Genomic DNA, 21,207 nt, shown 5'->3' with positions numbered 1-21,207 from the left:
GGAAAATGGGACCCTGAATTCAACATGAGTTATTCAACTCTCTTTCTTTCAGCATTATTGTTTCTTTTGCATCCATACATTACCTCAACAACAACTCTCCAACCAGTTTCATTTCTCTGTTGCTCCAGGTCCTATGTCACCATGCAGCACTATGGAGTGAATGGCTATTCTCTCCATGCCATGAATTCGTTGAGCGCGATGTATAACCTGCACCAACAGGCAGCACAACAAGCCCAGCACGCACCTGATTACAGACCCTCAGTGCATGCCCTCACGCTGGCAGAGAGACTGGCTGGTAAGAGCAAGGACGGGTTTTGTGCCAGGTGGAAGGGAGTATGGGAACAGCATCCCTCTCATGAGTTACCTAGGGGTCAGGCATTTTAATAAAGTCAGAGCTGATATGACTGGAAATGTCCAATCTTTCCAGCTGTGTGTAGGTTCAAAAAGGAGAGGAAGAAAGTATGTTACACTTACTTATTTCTCTTCCTTGCAATTCTCAGGACTTCTCACGATTGGGATTTTTGTTTTGTTCTTAGTACATTTTCCCCTTCTATTCATTTATTTGGTGGTACTTATAGAAGAAGTGCAAGCCCCAAACATCCATATTTGGTAGTAGTCAATTTCATCGAATATTCAGAAAATAATGAATGAGTTAATGTCTTGTTAAAAGTATTTCCAAGCCACTTCTCCCTAGAAAAGCAATTTACAACCATCCTTGAAACATTGCGGAATAAAAAGAGTAAGAACAATAAAATCAAAACAACCCACCCTAAGGCACACATTAGTGAATACAACTTTTCCGAGAGTACTTCTTTAATGCATCTGTATCTTTGTGTGTGTCACATTCCAAAACATGCACTGTTTTAAAAAGCCTCTTTCCCATACAATTTTGTTTGCGTAAATTTGTGAGAGACAGTGAGAGACGACCTCATTCATTGCTACCACCGAATGAGTTTATTTTCTCTCATTTTGAAACCTCTGGAGGACTTATTTATATTCCTCTTGGGACATCCTTGTCTCTTCTGCAGTGGAAACTCTTTTTTTCCAGATTTTAGAAAATAGATCTTCCCAAAGACCCTTCTTTTTTACCAGGTTTTATGAGGGTCCGAACTCCCAGGGATACCCCCATGGATTCAGAAAGCTGAGCTCTGTAGACAATAATCTTCTACATATACAGTAGAGGTTAATAGAACAGCAAAGGGGCAGAGCTTCATGATATTTGCCATCCCTTCTTTTCATCCGTAATGTTTACCCAAACCCTGTGCTGTCCAGATTTGTTGACTTTGCTAGCTTGGATTATGAAAGCTGAAATCCATTACTTCCGGTGGGACCTGATTAGGGAAGATTGGCTTACATACAAGAGCAAATGTTTGAAAATTACTTGTACTTCTAATACAATGATCTTCATCAATTCAGCCTTGTACGTTGGATCTTGCCATGTTGCTTTCTTTGGTCAAATCAAGCAGTGATGTCTACCTAGAGGTGATGGTAGCTTTGAAGCAGAAGTTTTTCCAATTATTATTTTGTGTTTGCTGCCATATTATAATGTTTTAACACACAAATTACACTAATTAAATTGGCCACATTTCTTATCTTCCAACGGCTGTACGTTTCAAGACATCATCTTGGAGGCCCGTTATGGCTCCCAGCACCGCAAACAGAGGAGAAGCCGCACAGCTTTCACAGCCCAACAACTGGAAGCCTTGGAGAAAACTTTCCAGAAGACTCACTACCCAGATGTGGTGATGCGGGAGAGATTGGCAATGTGCACTAATCTGCCAGAGGCTAGAGTACAGGTACCCATCAATCAGTATTTCTCATGGGAAGACAACTGAGCTAAATGCAGTTCTACTACCTGAACAGAGATGATCTGTGAATACATGTTTTATCATGATAATAGTGTCTAAGAATGGTACAACTAAGTGTATCTGAAGAATAAAATAGTTTTTTAGCAGCAGAAATGCCTATTAGCTAAGATGGAAGAGGGTTGGTTTCTCTTAGAATGGGGACTGTACGTGAGTGCTGTCGTTTCTTAGCCTTAATCCAAATGTTAGATCTTCTGAAAACTCTGAAAACAGATCATGTAGTTCATGAATATTCTTTTAATTGCTGCTTCAGAGCATAATATGATTATGAAACACCCAGACAAATGGATCGAGCTTCTTGGCCGTATTTCCTTTTTTGGTCCTTCAAGTATGACACTCACTTGGTGATTAACATATGCACTTATTTCTGCTCATATGCTATAAGCATAGGATTAAATTGCACAATGTTGTTTATGTACAGTGAAAGCTTGGAGCTCATATTCTGATCAAGATCATTGCCTGTGCAGAGGAGCAGGTTTAAAGGTGTTTCAGAAAATCGGAATACCAAGGGCGAATTAAGAAAGAGGGGAAAAAAGGAAAAAAAACAATGTTCTTTTTCCTCTTCTCCCTTCTCTTTTTCATGTGAGAAGGTAGATTTCATAAATTACCACACCTGGTTAGGGTGCATAAACTGCTATAAACAAAAATGAGCTTCATTCAATGTTATATATTTAACATGTTGTAAAATTAAGCCTGCAGTTGCAGAAAAGTTAAGGCATGTTAATTTGCAGCTCTCTGTCTCATTATGAGCTTTAAAATATTATTTCTGCTTTTACTTAATACTGTGCATACATTTCTAATAGCTGCTAATAACACGGGATCCAAATTAATTATTTTGATGATGGTATTCCAAGACTTGATCTTAAACTCACAGCACTATCCTAGGCATATATTTTCATATAATTTTATGAAAGTTTTTTTTAAATATAAGAACTCATGCAACATAAAGAAAAAGAAAAAAAAGATAAGTGCAAGAGAGGAAAAGAAAAAAAATAGAAAAGGAAGAAAAAAGATCCAAAGAAGTAGCTCCCAATTTTCTTCACAACAGTTATAAGTACAATTATATGTTTACCTCTTACATTATGGTTACAACATCTCTCTCTTCTTTCTAAAATTTATTTTGTTTAATAATCAAAAACATGAATCAGAATTTCATTTTTTTCTGTCCCATATAAAATAATTACAAGAAGTTCCCGGTCAGCAATAAATGTAGATAGTGTCTTTTCTTTGATCAAATAGTCAATGTAAATCATGCATACAATAATCTTGCTGTAGTGATCATGCAGTACAAAAATGAATGCCTGTGACTTTTTCCCAACTATTTATCCAGTTTATCCCTTCCAAAAAGAACCCCTCTGGTTTCTATTGTATATTAATCTTTAAGATCCTCCAAAGCAATGTATGTATTTGGATCATAAAAAATGTGGGTGAAGAATTTACTTCTGCAGCAACAACAAAAAAGAGAAAAAAATAGAGATGCAGTTGTTTTATACATAACTCTCCAACTAAAACAAGATCTTGTATTGATTGATCTGCATTGTAGACTTATTGGGATAGAAGTTAATTTGCATGGGGCTAAGACTTTGAATTATATCTTGTTTAATTTTTTTTCTAAAAAAATAATCATTTTTCCCTCTTTTAAATAGCATTTGCTCCATTTATGTTCCACATTAAGCATTTTTACTCCATCATGAAGCGAAAAGTTTAGAAAAATCTATGCTTGTAGCACCTGCTTCAGTATCATCTTTCAATTTCTTGTTCTACTATTAGCATTTTTGTGTAGTCTTCTCTGATACCTCCATTTGGATCTCCTATTTCTCTTTGAATTTTTCTAAAAATTCCCTCATTTTTTTCAACATAAAACTTTTGCTATTTAATTATAAAAATCACACCTTGTAATTTGTCCCATCAGAATGGGATTTTCTCCCCGCTTTAATCTCTCAGTGAAAAAATATTTTTTATGCAAAATTCTAATAAGAATTTCTGTAAAAGCAATTATATCTGATTTATCATATTAAAATGCTGCTGCAAAAGCTGATTTCTTGTCTTCTTCCTGAGAAAACACCAACATATCCCTTAGTATGTTTCTTGTTCTTTCAGATCTGGAATTTATTCTACATACTTTAGCAATTTCTGCTTCAATGTCATCTTCTTCCTAATCCAAAACATTTGCCAGGGCTTTAATAAACTCTTCTCTAATATTTTTTATTCCTCCTTTATTGCTCTAAGTCTCAAACAAAATTCCTTCTCTCTCAATTCCAATAGAGCTAGATTATCAAGTTCTCTTTTCAATTCTCTAGCTATAACTTCTGTCTTATTCTCTAAAATGTTCGATTTAGTCATTGACCTATTTTACTACATGGACACTTGTTTTACAAGCTTGCCATCTGTTTAACTTCATCTTTCATCTCCTCTTCCATCTTTACAAATCTTTCACCTATTCTTCTTTCAAAAACTATCAATTGATTTAGTTACTTCAGTATCAAGTGACTCTGCTAATATATTGGCCAATTCCTCAAATATTTCCTGAAGCAAATCTGGTTTAATTTCTTCCTCTGCAGGTTGCACTAATTATCCTCTCCTCCCCTCCATTGTCACTGCTTTTCTAGTTGTCTTGCTTGCACTGTAATCCCAAAAGGAAAGTGTCTTAAAGAAGTGTGTGGGGGGGAGAGACAAACTTCCCCCCTTTTATCTTTCTGTGCCTTTAATACTTTTGTCTTTAATGCCGCTCCATAATCAACCTCACAATTGTCATCTTCATAGCTACAGTCAGCATTACTGTCTTACTCATTACTTTTTTCTTTTAGATTCCAAAATCCATCAATTGTCTGGACTTTTTAATAGTAAACAGAAAACATTCCCACAAATATCTGGTTCAATTGTCAAATATATTTGCAATTTATTCAAAAGCATTTTCACAAAAACTTGATCTTTCAAAATAACTGTCCCCCTCATCTATTTTAAACTTTCTTATATGAGCTCCTTGCCAAGCTTTTTGCAAAAAAAGTAAGTCATTAAAGCTCTTCCTTCCTTTGTAATAAAAAAAAGAATTATAACTCACCAAGTGGAATCTTATCCCATCACTTAGAAAATATCTCTTTAGCTATAAATTAATTACATGCTGATTGTGAAATCCTCAGCTCCTGCAGTCTACTCATGAGAAGCAGCTAACCAGAGTGCAAATGGGTAATCACCGGATCTCTCCTTTATCCAGAAATATTTGTGCCTGTTGATCTCTGCTGATCTAGCTGCTGATCTACATTGTATTGCCATTACTGTTTTTTTCCTCATGATCCTTGCCAGAAGTTCATCACTAACTTATGCATATTGACCCAGCAATAAATTCAAATACACTTAATGGGGTTTAAGTCTGAATAGTATTAAATTTAAATAGGATATCAACATCTTCTATCTGCTTTAATTTTAAACCTTTATCAGACCCAGATTTATTGCAGGTCATATTTTCAAACAAAACAATTAGGAATTCACTGCTAGCCATTTATAAACAGGAGAATATTCTGATTAAACATTGAATTTGTTTGAATTTGTACATGTAATTTGCTATGGTTTCTGGAGTGGGCATGATGAGGAAGATTCAATATTCAACACAAAATGTTTACCTTTTACTCTTTCCTTTCCCCCTTTTCTTTCTCTCCTGTTTTTTTTTTTGGGGGGGGAAACAAAGGTTTGGTTTAAAAACAGAAGAGCTAAATTTCGAAAGAAGCAGCGCAGTCTGCAGAAAGAACAGCTACAGAAGCAGAAAGACTCAGAAGCCAATCACAGTGAAGGCAAAGCAGACACTCCTGTGTTAGGAACACCAACTCCAGTTCCCGATGCAGACAAGTCTCTGAGTTTGCCAAGGGAGGTAAATGCAGAGCTCAGCCTGACTCTCTCTGAGCATTCAGCCAGTGAGTCAGCAGCCGAGGACCAGACAGACAAAGAGGAGGAATTCAAGATCTCACTGGAGGAGAACAAGGAAGAGAAAAGCCCTGGAGGAGAAACCAAGGTGCTGAACAGCAAGAGGACAAGTCCAAAAGCAGGTCAGAAGAAAACCAATTCCCTTTGCTAAGAATTTTTACCTCAGAATCCATGTTAGATTAAAGTATGCAAACTCAGGTTCCAGATCTCTTAACAATGTAAGGTTTAAAAAAGAAAGATCTTGAGGGTAGAGAAGGGAAACACACAACAAGGACAATGTTCTCAGAAAATACTGAGAACATTAAAAACCCTTTAAAATAATCACACTGAACCATTTCAGTCACTTAAAGATAGATTATTTCAAAGGGGAATTTTTTCTCTCTGAAGAAAAGTGGCCTAAACATTTGTCTTTTATGTCTTGAGTTACTCCATTACGTCATATTCATTATTTCATTCACTGAGTCAGACAGAACAATGCCAATGAAGCAATGGGGCTGCTTCCTTTTTTTGGACCCTGGGCTAGCTAGGAGGTTGTTTCAAAAATCCCCAATATTCTCAAAGCATTGTCATGACCCTAAAGTTGCCCATTTTTACCTAAACTTCAAACTGAGCCTTAACCTGGTAACAAACTGTTAGTGTGAAGGTATTGCCAAAAAAGACTACCATTAACTCTGGTTGTAGAATCACAAAGTTGCAGCTTTATATTGTAAAAAATCAAGGAATACCTTCATCCATCTTAGTGTGGCTTTAGAGCAATTTTTCAATTATGTACATAGCCGATGGGATATGTACAGCATTCTGAACTATTTCCTACAAACAGAAGCCTTGCATCCATCTTAATATGATGTGTTTTTTTCCAGACTACAATGCAGGTTTACATTCAGCTTTTGTTTTAATGAATGCAAGGGTAACATTTCACACAAGTGATTCATTCTTGGATGAGTTCAATCCAGGCATATACCAAGCTATGTGGCAAATATTTAAAGACTAAATGGTTGGTGCCAAGTAATGAGGTTGCCTATATAGATAGTTGTTTGTTACCATCACTTTGTTGTCACATAACAATCTGGCAAAGGAGTGATGTAGTAACACTGAGCATGACAGCAATAGAGGAAACAGAAATATTATAAATGGCTGCTGTGTAAATTTTGGCCTTAGACTTAGTTCAGACAATATTATTTTTGAACTTCTCTTTACAATTGCTAAAGGAATCTTCTAATATTTTCTAACCCAGGTCTATAAGTTTATTACTGCATGAATATCTGTGCTTAGAAATGTATGCATGTTTTAATTTTTGTTGTAAATCCTTACCTCTGAATGAAATGGATAATATATAAAATGAGCAATTCTAAAGTGTTTTTGTATTTGTATGAAAGGAAGAACAAATTACTGTTCCTGAAGATATCATGTTTTACCTGGGTCAAAATTACTAAGAATGATTGGCAGAGTTTAGACAAGAATGCGTCTAGGGGCATCTGAAATTCTGGGACCCAAGTTCTTTTACATGAAAGAGGAAGCTGTAGATTTCCAGAGGTTACTAAATACATCTCCCTATATCTCTTGGCATTGGGATCGCTGTCTGGGGCTGCTGGCAGTTATGGAGAAGCAAGGAGAAGGCCAGGGGTTCCCTACCCATTGTACACCCAAATCATGTTTTCAAGCATGGCATTAAATCCATCATTCTTTCTCCCTTAAAACGCTGCCCAGAGCTTGAGACAACTTTTAAAAATCCCAACGCAATTTATTCATTCCAGGTCAGAGCTTAGGTCTTCATTGACTTGATTTTGTTGTGTTTAACAATGCAGATTCCCCTATCAGCACTGCTGCCACCGCATCCTCCAGCAGCAGCATGTCTCAAGCACATTCCTATTCGTCTTCTCCTCTCAGCCTCTTCCGCCTTCAAGAGCAGTTCCGCCAACACATGGCAGCTACCAATAACTTGGTCCATTATTCATCCTTTGAAATGGGAAGCCCTTCTACCATGCCATATTTGGGCATGAATGTCAACATGGCACCCCTAAGCTCACTGCATTGCCAGTCTTACTACCAGTCCCTCTCCCACGCCCAGCAGGTGTGGTCCTCTCCAATTCTCCAGGCATCTTCTACTCTTCCCAGCCTGAACAGTAAAACAACCAGTATTGAGAATCTCCGGCTGCGAGCGAAGCAACATGCTGCCTCTCTGGGACTAGATACTTTACCAAACTGAGGGCGAGCCAAACTCCAGCAAAAGTCCAATAAACAGATGGCTTCAAGGAAACGCCCAAGTCTCTGCCACCGGAGAGAAGGATTTCTGACGTAGAGCCTGCTACTTTCAATTTTGTCCCGCTTAAGGTGCTCCCATTTGGGGGAAAGGGTTTGCAGAAGTCGTGTGGAGTCCACATCTTGCATTACCTCTGCCTCTTTGCACTGGCCAATTTAAAAAAAATAGCCTACAGAAAGGTGTTTTAAAATGTGAAATTGTCTTCAGAACTGTGAGTCAAATATGAACTGTTTGGGAACGTTGTTATTATTCTATTTGTTGAGAGCTTTGCTTTAATTTGGGGTGGGAGCAGAACTGAGAAGAGGAAGTCCGACTTCAAACTGTATATAGTTTACATGTTCTTTCACTTGTGTGTTAATATCAGTGTTGCCTTACGCAGAATTGTGGAACGCCCCTCCTTCCATTTTCTTTTGCCTTTTATTCTTATTCAGTAGATAGAATAAATACTGTCATTGCAACAAAAGACGGACGCTGGTTTTACACAGTCAGTATTCCTAATGCAGTTGAACAAAAAATAGTTCTGAAACTTCAGTGCCACTTTTTCCTGTATGTTATGAACACCAGGATATAATTAAGAATTGATTCTTGGTTAAGCACTTGCGGTCGGACAGGTTCAGATTTTTTTTTTTTTGGAAGCACTTCCTCAAATAAAATGGCTGAAAGCCCTACTAATTTTTCTGTACAAATTCCAAAGACTATTACCCACTTTCTTTCTCTCTTCTGCTAAGATACATAGTTTTCTATTTGTATGTTTGTGCAACTTTGAAACTGAAACACAGTTATCCAATGGTGTGCTTTATCTGCCAGGTCTTTTCTATATTAGTTGCATGCAAGGTCAAGGCAAGAGATGTTGACACCCTTCCACTGGGCAGTGCATGGCACCGTTCTCCTGCCACCCAAACAAAGGGCACTGTACTGTGTCTAATACATTTGCTGGAGATAGGAAATCCCAAAGGCACTTTTCATCCTCCCTGTAATAATAGTAATAATACATTTCATCACCAACTGTTTTGCTGACATTTTACACCATCTCAATCTGGTTAATGGTAGAGCTAGTTGTTACATCTGTGCTCTAATTCTATCAACTAACACCATCGATGTTCCAAATGTGTCTTCAACCCAAGAAGATTGCCTGCAATACCATAGTGCTTTGTCTCCAATTGTGGAGTGATGCATCAGCATGAGAAATGCTCTTAAGAAAACGTAAAAAACTTCTGCTGTATATATGAGGCATTTTCATACCCTCACATTTTACAAAAGTTGTGACTTTGATGATTCTAAATTATTTAGGGCCAATTTAAATCCAAACAATGAATTTCTTTAGATTGGGGAAATCAAAGTGCTTTTTGCATGACAGTAATGTGTTTTCAACCCAAGAAAATTGCCTGCAATACCATAGAACTAGATCAGGATTTAAGGGTAGATTATGGTGTTCTACTCTAGCTAATGTCAAATATATCAAACAGAAGAAGACTTAATACTTTCAGTTTGGAAGACTAACAACCACTTTTTGTTTTAAAATATCTACCTGGTATCTACAAACAAGGCCATGGATTCATTCTGCTTAAAAGAATATTTCTTATATGTCTCCAAAGTAATTCTCTCTAGATTTGTTGGATTTCAAATTCCCTAACTTGCTGCCTATGAATGATAAAAGTTGCCATAGCTCAATATTACTGGAATGCAACACGTTGAGGAAGGCAGAAATTAAATAGTACAAAAGTGAATAACTTACACAGAACACTGAGAATTTAAGAAGTGGGGAAAATCAAAGTGACATTAAAAAGTTATAAGAAAGATGCTACAATGAAATTAATCTTTCATACAAATTAATTTCCTGTTAGAAGACATAGTGCAAATACATGGGAAAAGCATTTTCCAGATTTTTTTTCCAGCTTGGAAAATGTTTTGCCAACAGCTAAATAAAAGAGAAATCTTACAATGAAAGATTGTCATTTTAAAATATTATTGCCTGAAGTCTGTAGGAACTTAAGAAATTAGCAAACTTATTTTAGAACTTTTATTTTCTATAAATGTAACTCTTTCCTATGATTTCTTTCCCCTAAAGGTTGCAAAGCTTATTCTGGTAAAATTTAGACTTGCTCAATCCAGGTTTGATTTTGGAGTTTGCAAGCATTCCTCTTGTGTTGACTGTAAAACTTTCATTATTGTCATAATAATTTTTGTACACTACTTATATATCTTCAAAATTTAAGGTCATACATTCTGCAAAAACAAAACAAAACCTGATTTTTCATTCAGGAACATAATGCATACAGATATATACACTGTTTTTACATCTTGTAATTTTACTGAAGTATTTAATTACCCTCTTATTTCAAGGACTTTGTAATTAAACTAAGGAAAAATTCTGTTGTTCTGAAAGCTTTCGTTGAATGTTAACACAGAACATTCCAATGTCAAAATTACTTTAGCATCTCTCAGAAGCATTACAGTACAAATTTGATTTTGAAGGAGAAAAATAAATAGTAAAAAGAAAAATTAATGAATTGTAATGTAAATCAGTCTTCCCCAAAATTATATAGATGACCAACTGCCTATGTCACAGTCTGGTTAATAAAATAATATGTTGTACCTTTTAAATACATGTGAAGCATACCTGAATGGAATCACAGATTTTGAGTCTGAAATTAGTGATATTGTATTCTTAAATTTTTCAGAGTAGTTTCACACACAGTTTAGAAGCTCCATATTGAAGCTGATCTGATCAGCGCTTTGAATATTTGATCCAAATTTAAGCCCCTGGAATTCTCTTTGCCCCATTTATGTGTCTGAAGTCTAACCAGTTTTTGAGAACAAATTGTATTAAAATAACAGCCAAGCTCATACTAATAGGTAAGGAAAAAAGTTCTTAGGTTGTAGTGTATCCTTTTTAAGTGCTTCAGGAGATTATACATTTCCCATTATAGGTGAGGAACCTTTCCTTAACTCAAGGATCTTATTATACTGTAATTCACTTTCCAAGGGCTGTATGCCAAAGATAGCAGGAGCCCCTGAAAAAAGTGGGGGTAACAAAAGTAAGATTTTCATCATCTGCATTCAAACCAAGCTGCTCATTCTCTTATATAATCAATGGCTCCCACTCCATGAAGATATGATTAGCCTGGGCAGAGTGAAGGAAACTTTCCATTGAGTATAAGATTCTCTCGCTGATCTTCAATATCACATACACAAATATCTTAGAGGCTGAAAGCCAAAAGCTGGAAACAAAACTAAGCTCTACCCCTTATCCCTGAAATAGTTTTTATGTGCAGACAACTGATGAACTCCCTTTTGCAGTCTGAAGCAATGAAATGAACTGTTCGTTTGGCACCTTTTCCTGAACATTTTCACAATAAGGCTATGGGGAAAGTTCCAGATATTGTTAAGCTTTGAACATTTCTGCAGTTACCAGTTAAGCTGCTCCTGTCCTTTGCTCCTGTCTAAATCAGTCTAGGTGATACATATCTGGACTGAGTCAGTTTGGCCATTGTTTGCTAGGAAGATTAGACTGCAGGCTGCCGTGTCCTCAAATTGGACATTTCCATGTTGTGCGCTCTTTACCATGTTATTGAAGGAAAGCAATTGCCAATTACTCTGTCTTTCTGTGCATTTTCATGTCTGTACATATATATGAAGACTGATAAATACAAATACATACATTTTTCTGTATGTATATGCACACACACACAAATATAAATACATATATAAATTTATAGACATATAAATTTATATATTTATATAAATAATCAAAATGCACATATAACTAGATTCAACACCCAACTTCCAAAATAAAATTCCTTGCTTGCCAACCTGCCAACTCTCTTATACTATGATATTTTTTTATCTTTAAAAAAAACACCAGTGTTTAAAAAGGTTGCTGGTTCATAATCCAGCAAAAAAAAATTGTCATTAGTGTCTTTCCTTCAGCTTGCCAGCTGAGGGCTTTTAAAAATAATAATGCAGCGTTTCATCGTTCATTATTCTTTTTCAATCCCTGGAGATAAATGAGAGAGAGAATAAAAAGAACCATTGTAGCTATCTAAAAAAAAGAAATTAGTAATTAAAAACACACACATTTCTAATGGGTTTGGAACCAGCAACCCTTATTTATCAAGCCAAATGTTTAACCACCATGCTATCTGACTGGCACTGCTGGAAGTAATGTCTTTGATCAGGACAAGTATTGTTTCAATTTGGGAGCATTTTTTCCCCTTGCAAAATAGCAAATGAAGTGCTGGGGTTAGCCCTTCAGTTGAAACAGACAAAAGAACTTGGAGTGATATAAGACAAAAAGGCTACTTTCAAACCATAGCAGGAAAAGCCCCCTGAGATTCATGGATGGAGGTGAGTAAAGGCTGATATTTTCCATTTCTGGCCTGAAAATATTTGCTGTCCCATTGTGCGAACAAGCCTGCAAGGCAGTGCAGATATACCTTACAACTAATAGAAGCGATAGTTCAGTAGCAACTGGAGGGCTACAGGATTCCTATCCTCTCATATATTAACAGTGAATTAAAATGATTGAAGATGTTGTCTTTCAAATACACTCTCCTTTCATAAAAGAGATTATGATCCTTTCTGATCACAAGTTGTAAACGGGATTATCAAACTTTTTAAGATCATTTAATCTATTAGCTGAAAGAAATATTTGCATACCTAGAACTACTGATCAGGAAGTAAAGATTTAGTGCTAAGAGACTTTCTGTGTTCAAGTGAATTTTTTCCCCTCTGTTTTTTGCTTAGTTTCTTGTGGAAACTCATCAAGTTCTTGTGGAACCCTAAGATTTTGCAAAACAGAGTTTTAAAAATCCTGGGGTCAATCAATTCTATCTCCCAAAAGTCAATGATCTGTTAAAACTTTCTGAAGATGGGCTACTTTGTACAGTTATATATAAGGTACAGAACTAAATAAAACCCTGCTCTGGTGATAAGTGGGAACTGCCTCTGGAGTTTGTTTTCACTGAATAAACTAAAGTACAAATTTCATGAAACTGCATATTGATTTTATGAAATAATGATATATAACAACTTAAAGATGAGGAAAAAAACATGAACACAGTATGTTTATTAGCCCCCCCCCCCACTACTCTGGATAAACTTGTACTTTTCTAAAGTAATTCAAATGCATAGAAAATGCACTGATGTATTTGTTTTTAGTGGAGAAAAAGGAGAGAACAATTTTGAAGGACTGTTAAACTTTAGATCACTGGGGCTAGGAAATTCTATCTCAAGAGAAGTCACATTTGAGAATAAATGTTTCATGAACTGATCTGTTACTACTAATGTTTAAAAAACCTCTGTGGCTTAAAAAAACCGCAGAATACATCAATTTAGATATTTATAAAAAGGTGATTTACAATGCCTCTATAGGTAGGGCTCAACTTACAGCCACAATTGTTGCTAAGTGAGACAGTTGTATTACAGTTGTATTGCCCCATTTCTTGCCACAGGTATTAAGTGGATCACTGCAGCTGTTAAGTTAGTAACACGTTTGTTAAGTGAATCTGCCTCACCCATTGACTTTGCTTGTCAGAAGGTCTCAAAATGTGATCACATGACCCCAGGACAGTGCAACCGTCATAAGTGGGAGTCAGTTGCCAAGCAGCTGAATTTTGAACACATGACCATGGGGATGTTGCAATGATCATAAGTTTGGAAAACAGTCATAAGTCACTTTTTTCACTGCCGTTGTTACTTTGAATGGTCAGTAAACATATGTTTGTAAGTCAAGGATTTCCTGTACTTACCAACTTGACCATCAAAATCATGCATATGGGCCATATCCAGATAAAGACCTAAACATTTAAAGGGTGAAAAAAAGCTGATATAATTTTCTGTAAAAATTAAGGTATAATGTAACAGTTTTGTGTTGTAGGATACACTACCTGGCCATGCAAATATGTATAATATTTATTTATTCTCTGATAGTTTAAAATAAATACAATTGTATTCTTTTGAAGCAGGCTGCAGCATGACGCCATGTAACCAACTTGTGTCTGTCTTACTTTATGTAAAATGCCTGTTATCTTCAGATAATAATAATAAAAAGTTATGAGGTTTCTTCGTTGTTTCTCTGTTTATTTGCTGTTTGTTTGTTGTTTATCAAGACAGGATCAACATTAGAAGAATGACCAAATTGCTTTCTTTTTTTCAAATTGAAGGTTAGAAACACCTAGATGACATTTTATTGTTTTGAAGAGTGATTTTATTCAAAATATTTTAAAAATAAATAAAAAACATTCTCCAGTTCAAAACCAGAGTTGGAATGGCATTACATGGACTGTTGGAAACCTAGTCAATCCATTCAAATTTTAAAAGTTGAAGTTTGGCATCCCAAGGATTACAAGAATTAAGGTATTTATGGCAATCTCAGAGACTGCTAAATTAAATAAAAATAAAATATTTTAGTCAAAATGGTTAAACCCATGAGAGTGCCATGAAGTTACCTGTAAATTTGCAAGATTCCAGATGAGAAAATCAATTTTTTATGAAATTTGATAAACTTGGCCACTGTATATTAGCAACCTCACTAAAAATTATCAGTAGAACCAAGAGCAAAAATTGGGAACCTCTAACTACAGAGTGAACAGATTTTAATCTTTTTCCCCAATACATCCATCCTGGAATCGGGTCCATATTTTTGTTTGTTGTTATATCCAAAGTGAACCTCGTTTTCCTGAAATATTTTCTATTCACATATTTTTATTTAGGAAAATAATGATATAATAATTAAAATATTTAAAATCACATATATTGTAGCATTGGAAAAGTAAATTTATGGCCCTTTCGTTCAATGGATTGAAGATCTGATTGACGTGCCACTAATGAGTGGACCGCATATAGACATAGACTTTTTATGGACAAATATAATGCAATATGAACTCATTTATACAGAATGCATTAGGTTAAAAAAAGAGCCATAAATATATCAGAAATATATATGCTTTGAAAAATATTTGTGTTCAATAATAAATGTAGAATTGTAACTATTTTTTATGATATACCATACTGTTTCTTTTTTGTTGAATTTTTCACTTTTATTGTCACAGCACTTTTTATGTATTTTTTCTCTTTGACAATATATCTTTCTATCACTATTATTTTTGTGCTTTGCTCTTTTTTGTTATTAATTAAAAAGCAATAAAGCTAAATTTAAATTTAAATATCACATATTTTTCTCTAAAGAGGGAAGAAACATCAGTATTTCCAAGTATAAGCATTATAATCTTTTTCAAATTTTAAAAAAACCCACATACACACACAGTGTTCCTGCTCATGACTAGTTATTTCATTTTGGAATAAACCCAGGTGTAAATTCAGAGTAGCCAGAATGTGGAATGATTCCCATTTAGAAAATGCTTAATAAACAGTATGTTCACTGCATGTGTCCTCACTTTGGTAGGATGTGACCAATAGTATATGGATTAACAAGTTAGTCTCCAGATTAGAGATCCTAAAGATAGTACAGCATGAACCTGCTTGGCCTAGTACAGGTGTAAGCAACCTTGGCTCTTTTATGACTCGTGGACCTCAACTCCCAGATTTCCTGAGCCAGCATGAAGTCCACGAGTCATAAAAGAGCCAAGGTTACCTACACCTGGCCTAGTAAGAGACTTTGGGAGAAAAACTGGGTTTTGGTTGACCTTGTGGCACATATTGATCAGCATATGTCCAAACTGATTGGCACTGTCCTAAACATGGAATTCTGGATGTAACTCCAATATAATCAAGATTCACAAGTTAGACTATATCTTGTCTATATTACTAATATGGAATTAGTATATGGAAACCTCAGTTGACGGACTCCTGATGAGAGACAAAGGTGAATGTTAGGGACACTTGTTACAATGCTTAAGTGAAAATGTGGAGCAAAATTAGAATCCCCAGGACTGTAGTCAAGACTAAGAAGTCAGGAAAAATCCTGAAAAAAGACAATGGCAAACCACTTGCATTCTGTTCCCAAGAAAATGATATGGCCATATCTTTGCATTTCCCAGGAGCTCAGCTCAAGTTAACAACTTTTTTCTCAAAGGTGCTTTTTAAAAAAGCAACTGTACTGTTTTTCCCTTGAGGAAGAAGAAGAAGATGTTTTGCTTGAGAAGCAAAACATCCTCTTTCTCAAGGAAACCCCCACCCCACCCCTGCTGGCTTTTGAAAAAGCACCTTTCAGACATCTATGACCTGGGTGACTGAGAATCTCCATAGACAGTTAACATCTTTTTTTCATGCTTGCTCTCAGCAGCCCGCATGCCCTCTTTAACGACAAGAGGGCATATAAGATAGGTGATTCCCTGAAGCATCATGGAACTAGTGGTAATCTTCAGCAGGATGGAAGAAGAATGGCCATCACAAACTGACCATAAGCCATGGTGACACGGTGGTTAGAATGCAGTTAGAATGCTTACCCTAACTCAATGCAGGCTAACTCATCGCTCATTGCCAGGATGTAATTCTGACCAGCTCAAGGTAGACTTAGCCTTCCATCTTTCCAAGGTCAGTAAAATGAGGGCACAGATTGTTGGGGACAATATGCTGATGTTGTAATCCACTCAGAGAGTGCTGTAAATCACTATGAAGTGGTACATAAGCTATTGCTATGGAATTGGAATGGGGGGATTCAAAATCTCGCTTTCTCTCTCAGCCCAACCTACCTCACAGGGTTGTTATTGTGGGAAAATAAAGATCTAGTCCTACAGTACATAAATCTAAGATTGACCTAAGCTTTGCATAAGATTACCTAAGATTCAGTTGTCTTCTCTCTAGGAATGAAAACCCAGCTGAGGATAGAAGCAGCAAACATCTATTCCAGATTAGTACATCCTCAGTTAGCACTGATGCTGGCTTCACCCAGCACATTGAATCATAAATTAGTCATATTTCAGCCTTGCATGTATATTTTTAAAAAAGAAGAAAGCTTAGCCATGACATAAAATAATGTGAGTAGAAGGCATTGCAGGCAGTCTGCTAAAGTAATATGCATGTAGCATGGAAGCTTTGAGGAGAAAGGCTATTTAGTGTACACTCTGCTTGAGACTGTTTCATAACAGTCAATCCAAGTAATTGGATATCCTTGTTAATATGTGGAAATATGCCATAAGCATCAGTAAATGTGCTGAATTAAATCTGTTTATTATAATCTTCTCTCATGACCATCCTTTTTATTCAATTTCTCCTGACTAAAACTAAATAATCTGTGTGGTGCATAAAAGTCAGGAAAATGTACCTATTTACTAATGTTTCTCTGACTAGGCTGTTTTCTGACAATCTGAGTAATTCCTTATTTTGTAAAACTTTGCACTGTTTCTATTAATTTAATTTAATTTAATTTAATTTAATTTAATTTAATTTAATTTAATTTAATTTAATTTAATTTAATTTAATTTAATTTAATTTAATTTAATTTAATTTAATTTAATTTAGTTTAATTTTAATTTAATTTTATTAAATTTATATACCGCCCTTTCCTGAAGGACTCAGGGCGGTTTACAGGGTATTTAAAATCAAACAGTACAAAATACAAAAGTTAAAAAACAATTAAAAAAAGATTAAATTATTCCTTAACTAAAAACCTCAGTTAAAAATTCTCAGCCTGGGCCGGAGAGCTCAAAGAGCCAGGTTTTCAGGTCCCGGCGGAATGAACGAAGGTCAGGGGCGGTCCTAAGCTCCACGGGTAGCTGGTTCCAGAGGGCAGGCCCAGCCACAGAGAAGGCCCTCCCCCTGGGTGTTATCCGCCGGCAATCTTTTACCGGCGGCACCCTGAGAAGACCCTCCCTGTGTGAGTGCACTGGACGAAGGGAGTTTGATGCTGGCAGGAGGTGTTCCCTCAAATATCCCGAACCCAAGCCATTTAGGGCTTTATAGGTCATCACCAGCACCTTGAATCTCACCCGAAGGGCAACCGGAAGCCAATGCAGCTCGCGGAGTAGAGGTGTTACATGGGAGTATCGGGAGGCCCCCATCACTACTCGCGCGGCCGCATTCTGCACCAGTTGAAGCCTCCGGGTGGTCCTCAAGGGCAGCCCCATGTAGAGAGCGTTGCAGTAGTCTAAATGGGAGGTCACGAGCGCATGAGTGACTGTGCGTAGGGCATCTTGGTCCAGGTAGGGTCGCAACTGGCGCACCAGGCAAATCTGGGCAAAAGCCCCCCTGTTCACGGCTCCTATATGATCTTCAAAATTGAGCCGCGAATCCAGGAGGACGCCCAAGTTGCGAGCCCTATCAATGGGGGGTAACACCTCACCCCCATCGTTAGAGATGGAATAGTCTGGTTGACCCGAGATGCCGGTATGCACAGCCACTCAGTCTTGGCAGGATTGAGACGAAGCCTGTTTCTCCCCATCCAGACCTGGACCGCCTCCAGGCAATGGGACATCACGGCAACGGCATCGCTGGGTTGGTTCGGGGTGGAAAGAAAGAGTTGGGTATCATCAGCATACTGATGATACCCCACCCCGAAACCATGAATGACCTCATCCAGTGGCTTCATATAGATGTTGAACAGGAGGGGAGAGAGAACCGACCCCTGAGGAACTCCACAAACGAGAGGCCTCGGGGCGGATCTCTGCCCTCCTGTCAACACTGACTGTGAACGACCCAGGAGATAGGAGGAGAACCACCGTAAAACGGTGCCTCCCACTCCCAACCCCCTGAGGCGTCGCAGTAGGATACCATGGTCGATGGTATCGAAAGCCGCTGAGAGATCTAATAGGACTAGGACAGAGGAGCAACCACTGTCCCGAGCCCGCCAGAGATCATTCACCAGCGCGACCAATGCCATCTCCGTGCTGTGCCCGGGCCTGAAACCCGATTGGTACGGGTCCAGATAATCAGTTTCCTCCAGGAACAGAGGAAGCTGATGTGCCACCACGCTCTCGACAACCTTCACCAGAAAGCGAAGGTTGGAGACTGGACAATAGTTATTTAAAACAGCCGGGTCCAGGACAGGCTTTTTGAGGAGGGGTCTCACCACCGCCTCCTTCAAGGCGGCAGGGAAGACACCCTCCTTCAAAGAAGCAGTTATTACTGCCTGGAACCAGCCTCGTGTCCCCTCCCGGGCCGCATAAACCAGCCAGGAGGGGCACGGATCCAACAAACAGGTGGTGGAGCTCAGCCTCCCCATGATCCTGTCCACATCATCAGGGGAAACAGGATCAAACTCAGTCCAGATAACATGCTCAAGACCGTCCGATTCCTCCACGTCAGACTCCGCCCAGTCAGAGTCCAAACCGGCCCGGATCTGAGCGATTTTGTCCGTCAGATGATGACTAAACTCCTCGGCCTGTCCCTGCAAGGGATCCTCCCTCACCTCCTGGTTAAGAAGGGAGCGAGTCACCCTAAACAGGGCGGCCGGGCGATTATCTGCGGACGCGATGAGGGCAGCGAAGTAATTAGCCCTCGTTGTCCTCATCGCAGCAAGATAAGACCTTATAAAGGTTCTTAACTGCAATCGGTCAGATTCAGAACGGCTGAACCTCCAACCGCTCTCTAGACCCCGTCTCCGACGCTTCATCTCCCGGAGCTCCGCAGAAAACCATGGAGCCCAACGGGATCTGCGCTGGGTCAGAGGTCGCAAGGGTACAACACAGTTGAGTGCCTCAGTGGCCGCCCTTTCCCAGGCATCCACCAAGGCATCAGCTGGGCTGTGAGTGAGGGTGATAGGTATAGACCCAAGTGCCATCTGGAACCGTTCAGGGTCCATTAGGCGCCTGGGGCGGAACTATCTAGTTGGTTCCACTGCCCAGCAGCGGGGGGTGGTATAACGGAAGACCAGCCGCAGGAGATGATGATCGGACCATGACAGGGGAGTAACAACCGGTAAACCCCCTCCCAAATCATCCAACCACTGCCCAGACAGGAACACCAGATCGAGAGTGTGACCCCCCACATGGGTCAGGCCTTGAATTACCTGGGTCAGGTCCATGGCCGTCATGGAGGCCATGAACTCCCGGGCTAGCTCCGATGACCCTCCCAGGGAAGGCAGGTTGAAGTCTCCCAGCACTATAAGCCTGGGGAACTCCACCGCCAACCCTGAGAGGGTGTCGAGCAGCTCGGGCAGAGCTGTTGCCACACAGCTGGGCACCAGGTATGTAAGCAACAAGCTCATCTGAACCCGAGAACCACATCTCAGGAGGAGGGACTCACTCCCACCAATCTGGACAATGGTGGTCTCCCGCGGACATAAAGTCTCCCTGATAACCACCGCCACCCCACCGCCCCTACCCTGAGCCCGTGGCTGGTGTAGCACACAGAAACCTGGGGGGCATAACTCAATCAGAGGGACCCCTCCCTCCGAGCCCAACCAGGTTTCCATAATGCATGCCAGATCCGCGTGTTTCTATGAAATGCTTAGTGAATAGCACCTTACACATTCCTTATAGAGTGCCAGATGCCATAATCATTTATCACCTTTATCTGCATCAAGTCCATTAAGCTCCTGCTAGCTGCATTAACCACCAAGTAATCAAATTAAATTCATTTTATATAGCAGTGTTTTTTTCTTAAATCAGCAGGAGTAGTTAATTCCTCATTTATGTTGAATGACTTCATGTTTCAATTGCTGCCTTTCCCATGTATAAATAGTAAATCTACATCTGGAATTGGAATAGATTAGGGGACATAGGGAATGCTTGCACGATTAAATTAGCAGCCCATTTTTAATCCCAAATTACACGCTAGAAAGCTAACAAACTAAGAGGAAATCTAAATAAAAACAGCAACAGTCAAAGGAAATAAGAGCATTTCAATTCAGTAGTCAAAACCTGAATGCCCACCAAAAAACTGCCTTTATATAAAAAAAATATTTCTAGCAGGCTTCATAATGCCATGCAAATCTGCAGATGTTGTTAAATCAGACATATTCTCAAGTTTATTTTCTGTTACCAAATATAAAACTACATTTGTTTCATAGGATGGAAACCAACTATTATATAAATTAATAACTTATTTCTTTCAGATTGCTGTGGTAATTCTGCTAGATTGTTTTTATGCTCTGATTGAAAAATATTTCCAAATTTAGCTTAACACTAGTAGTAAGATCCCACGTTATACTTCTGTCATCATTCTAAACTGATACTTTGCAAATCCCTGCACAATATCTTCCTAGGATCTCTTTATGTACAGATATCACAGGTCTTTTGAAATAAGACTAGAATGTCTGAGTTT

The 21,207-nt window shown here is 38.3% G+C and overlaps 1 protein-coding gene across 2 annotated transcripts; it reads left to right on the top strand.

Moving 5' to 3' along the window:
- Window positions 1-141: 141 nt before the first annotated feature.
- Window positions 142-7,989, top strand: DMBX1 (diencephalon/mesencephalon homeobox 1; the record flags this gene model as incomplete). 2 transcript variants are annotated; one of them, XM_081325868.1, is made up of 4 exons in its annotated part: window positions 142-295; window positions 1,618-1,796; window positions 5,551-5,905; window positions 7,589-7,989. In XM_081325868.1, 4 exons carry the CDS (start codon window positions 142-144, stop codon window positions 7,987-7,989), a joined length of 1,089 nt encoding a protein of 362 aa, XP_081181994.1. The 2 variants fall into 2 exon arrangements, with proteins under 2 accessions (XP_081181994.1, XP_081181993.1); XM_081325867.1 differs by having other exon boundaries at window positions 1,603-1,796.
- Window positions 7,990-21,207: the final 13,218 nt, after the last annotated feature.

Source organism: Vipera berus (genome assembly GCF_964194415.1).
Source record: "Vipera berus genome assembly, chromosome: 3".
Taxonomy (NCBI): domain Eukaryota; kingdom Metazoa; phylum Chordata; class Lepidosauria; order Squamata; family Viperidae; genus Vipera; species Vipera berus.
The sequence above is the reverse complement of the archived record's forward strand: the minus strand, read 5'-3'. Positions and strand labels throughout refer to the sequence as shown.